At 44.6% G+C, this 3365-nt stretch overlaps 1 protein-coding gene and 1 long non-coding RNA gene across 3 annotated transcripts in view; one reads left to right on the top strand and one right to left on the bottom strand.

The window, feature by feature from the left end:
• The window catches only part of eva1ba (eva-1 homolog Ba (C. elegans)), a 9745-nt gene extending 8377 nt beyond the window's left edge, over positions 1-1368 (top strand). The window contains exon 4 of the mRNA XM_008322676.3: positions 159-1368. Within this exon, the coding sequence (XP_008320898.1) occupies positions 159-592 (434 nt within the window). The 3' untranslated portion in view covers positions 593-1368. The remainder of the gene's footprint in view (positions 1-158) is intronic.
• Positions 133-3359, bottom strand: LOC112487904 (uncharacterized). Of its 2 annotated transcripts, XR_003051445.1 has the most exons (6): positions 2774-3359; positions 2539-2651; positions 1620-1705; positions 990-1072; positions 394-655; positions 133-281 (listed from the first exon to the last, which is right to left on the bottom strand). It is a non-coding gene; the product is annotated as an uncharacterized LOC112487904 (long non-coding RNA). The 2 variants fall into 2 exon arrangements; XR_003051444.1 differs by having other exon boundaries at positions 2539-3359.
• Between the last annotated feature and the right edge of the window lie 6 nt (positions 3360-3365).

Here is a 3365-nt window from a genome sequence, read left to right as displayed (position 1 = left end):
CCTGCAGGCTGAACCCAGACTAGCCCCCTGCCATGTGCGCCGGGCGGGGGGGGAGGGGGTCAAGGGTGAGGTTTAGCTGGTCTGGATTATGAGTTCAGTGTCCACTAAGTCCACTCTTATTTTTGTTGACAGTCGTGTCGTTGTCCTCTCGTCCACAGCCAACCCAGAGAGCTTCGGACTCTACTTTGTTCTCGGGGTTTGTTTCGGCCTGGTGCTGACCCTGTGCCTCCTGGTCATCCGCATCTCCTGTAAACCACGGACCGCCGTGGCCTCGTCCACCCCTGAGAAGAAACAGTTGAAGGACATGAGTGACGAGGAGGAGAGTGAGGACGATGATGAAGAAGAAGAAGACAACGACGGTGAGGACGTGGAGGCCCCCGTCCTCGTACCCACCACAGAGACCCCCCTGGGCAACCACAACAGCCAATCGGACGGGATGCTGAGTGTCAACGTCTTCACTTCGGCCGAGGAGCTGGAGCGAGCGCAGAGACTGGAGGAGAGAGAGCGCATCATACGTGAGATCTGGAGGAACGGTCAACCGGACATCCTGGGCTCGGGGACCGGGACCCTCGGGAGAGTCCATTATTACTAAAACCCTAACAGGACCAACACGGACTGTTGACGGGACCTGGCGTCCCCGAAGCCTGGCGCCAACCTGTGTTTGAGACACAAACGACAAACACTGATGAGCTCCGTTTGATCCAATGGGATCTGACGAAGTTCAAGACTTTGCACTTTTTTCATAGAGGAACTCTATTTTGAACTGATGTCATGGACTTCTAACCAGAACTATTCTGAACTAACAGAACCACGTTGTCAGTGGGAGATTGAAAAGAATATTTAAAGTGTGGTAACCCTAACTTGGGGGGGGGGGCAGTAGTACATTAACTGATTGAATTAAAGTTTGAAGTTAACGGGAACATCGTTTGCACTCAAATATTTTATATTTGTATGATGTTATAATAATGTATAATAATATTCAAATTTACCTTAAATTCAGCCAGTCAGTAAGGGGGGTGGGGGGGGGGGCATCTCCTAGAACAGCCAGAGCACCTGGGGAGGCGGCACACATCTGGAAACAGCCACATTTCAGTAAGATTAATTTTTTTTTTTTTTTAAAGTCTTGTCATACACAGCACACCCTTCAGAGAACTTTAAATAACGTTGATTTACATTTACAGGTGATACATTCCCACTATTTTTTTTTATATATAATTCATAAAATGTTTAAAATGAACTTGTATGTTTTAACTTGATGTTTTAAAAAAAATAACCCGGGCCTGATAACAGTACCGTAGAACTGTTCTACCTGCCGTCTCTGGTGTAAACGTCTCAAAAGAATTAAAGAAACATGAACGCTAAAAAAAACGTTTCGCTGCTCGTCTGTTTTTACCCTCGAACTAAAAACAGGCAGATTAGGGATCAGAGAAACTCAACTGTCTACAGTTGGTTCTCTTGGCCAACCTGGTGCCACGAACTTTAGTCTGAACTCCTGGTTCAGGGACAACATTTACGTTACTAGAACTTTTTCACAAGTTCACGTGTGGGCGAGGGGTTCCACTAATCTGCCGCCGATGGTTTGAGGACGTTGTGAAATGCAGTTTGTGTGAATGTCTTACCTTCAGTGTCAGGTGCTCCATCACCGGTACGCATACCATAGATTGAGAACCCGTGTGAGATCACGACGTGGAGTTGTGAGTTTTCACTGTAAGAGAAGAAGGAAAAAGAAAAGTACTTCGTCAGTCCTGTGAGGGAAAACTTTGTTCATCACTACCACGACAGCGTCAGACCCTACTGGTGAGTTACAGAACTACACAGAATTCATTAATGTATTGCATTGGTGAGTTACAGAACTACACAGAATTCAATGTATTGCATGTTTGTGACTAAATTATATTTTATCAGTACAGTCTGTGTGAAAAAAACATTTTTTTTGGTGAGTAACGCCCCCTCTGTTGCAGAGATGAAATGTCACTGTGTCTAATTTTAACTCCGACCTCTGAACTTTCAAATGCCTCAGTTTTCAGTTTTAAGTTCCCCCGGCAGCGTTTCCCTCCTACTTGGATTCTCCAACATCAATAGTCTACTGTGTGGATTTCTCCGACCCACAGCAGGGCCTCGGACCAGAGGGTCGTCCACTTGTGATTAATTCAACGTGTCCCTGAGACCAAAGATGAGCACTTTAACGTAACTGGTTATTTTTAAAAAAAAATTATTTTATCCAAAGTGGATAGTGCCTCTGCCTTAGCAGCAAAACGGTCACTGGTTTGATCCCTGAAAATAGTTAATTAGTTCCTGCTTCTGAATCATTTTCATCATCTGCAACAGGCAGTTAAAATACTTAACCAAAAGGTGGCAGCAGTTGGTTATAAAATCCCAAAAGATCGTCAAGTCTTCCTTCAATTCCTGTGAGTATACAAGTGTTGTGTTCAACTAAACAAACTCAGGTTTAACCCCGAGTCAGTACGCTGAAACTAAGACTTTTGTGTTTGGTGTAAAAACCGCGCCGTGGCTCAGAAAGCGTTGGGAAACACTGACCTGTAGCACATTCCTGTGTCATGTGTCCAACTGTGGTTCTGCTACGAGACATAGTTGTAGTTTCTTGGAGGGATAATCAGACTCCCACCGCTCCTCCGTCCTGCTACCGAGACCTGAGAAGAAGCAGCAGAAAAAGAATGAAGTGAGTAAGAAACTGAAACCTTCTTCAGTTTGAATCCTTGTTTGTTTATCGTGTGTGTGTGTGTGTGTGTGTGTGTGTGTGTAAGACTTTCACCACAGTTTTTAAAAATAGTTTGTTCCCATGGCAGTTGGAGGAGAACCCACTCACTGATGAGGTCCAGATGTTTTCCATATGCTTCTGGAGGAGGCTCCGCTACACATCAGGCTGAGGCAAAAACACGGCACCGCCACGACCACCAGGAGGCGCTCAGATTGACTGATTAAAATTACTGATAACTGTGATGCAAATCTTCCAAAAATTTTTACAATGGCTGCAAGGAATTTCATTTTTATTATTATTATATATTTTTTTCTCCACTTTTACAGTTACTGCCACCAGTTCCATCCCTCACCGCCATCACTCATGTAAAAGGATGGACCAATGGCGCCTCCCAGTGGTTCGTAAGGCACAACGTTATAATGAAGCACCACTTGTTTCCATTCAGTGCTCCTTGAGGGTAACATTAAATTAGAACACAGATTTCCTTTTGCATTAACCAGAATATTCTCTCCTATTTACAGGTGAATATATTACAGCCTCTGCCGAGTGCAAAGGTAAAACTGTATCAAACATTCATTAAAAAAACTGTACTACAAACAAGGCTAAAATCACCAAGCATTACCCCCCCCCCCCACACCCACCCCCC

The sequence above is a fragment of the Cynoglossus semilaevis genome, chromosome 13 (genome assembly GCF_000523025.1).
Source record: "Cynoglossus semilaevis isolate Cse_v1.0 chromosome 13, Cse_v1.0, whole genome shotgun sequence".
NCBI classification, from domain to species: Eukaryota; Metazoa; Chordata; class Actinopteri; order Pleuronectiformes; family Cynoglossidae; genus Cynoglossus; species Cynoglossus semilaevis.
This window is presented reverse-complemented; position numbering and strand designations above follow the sequence as displayed.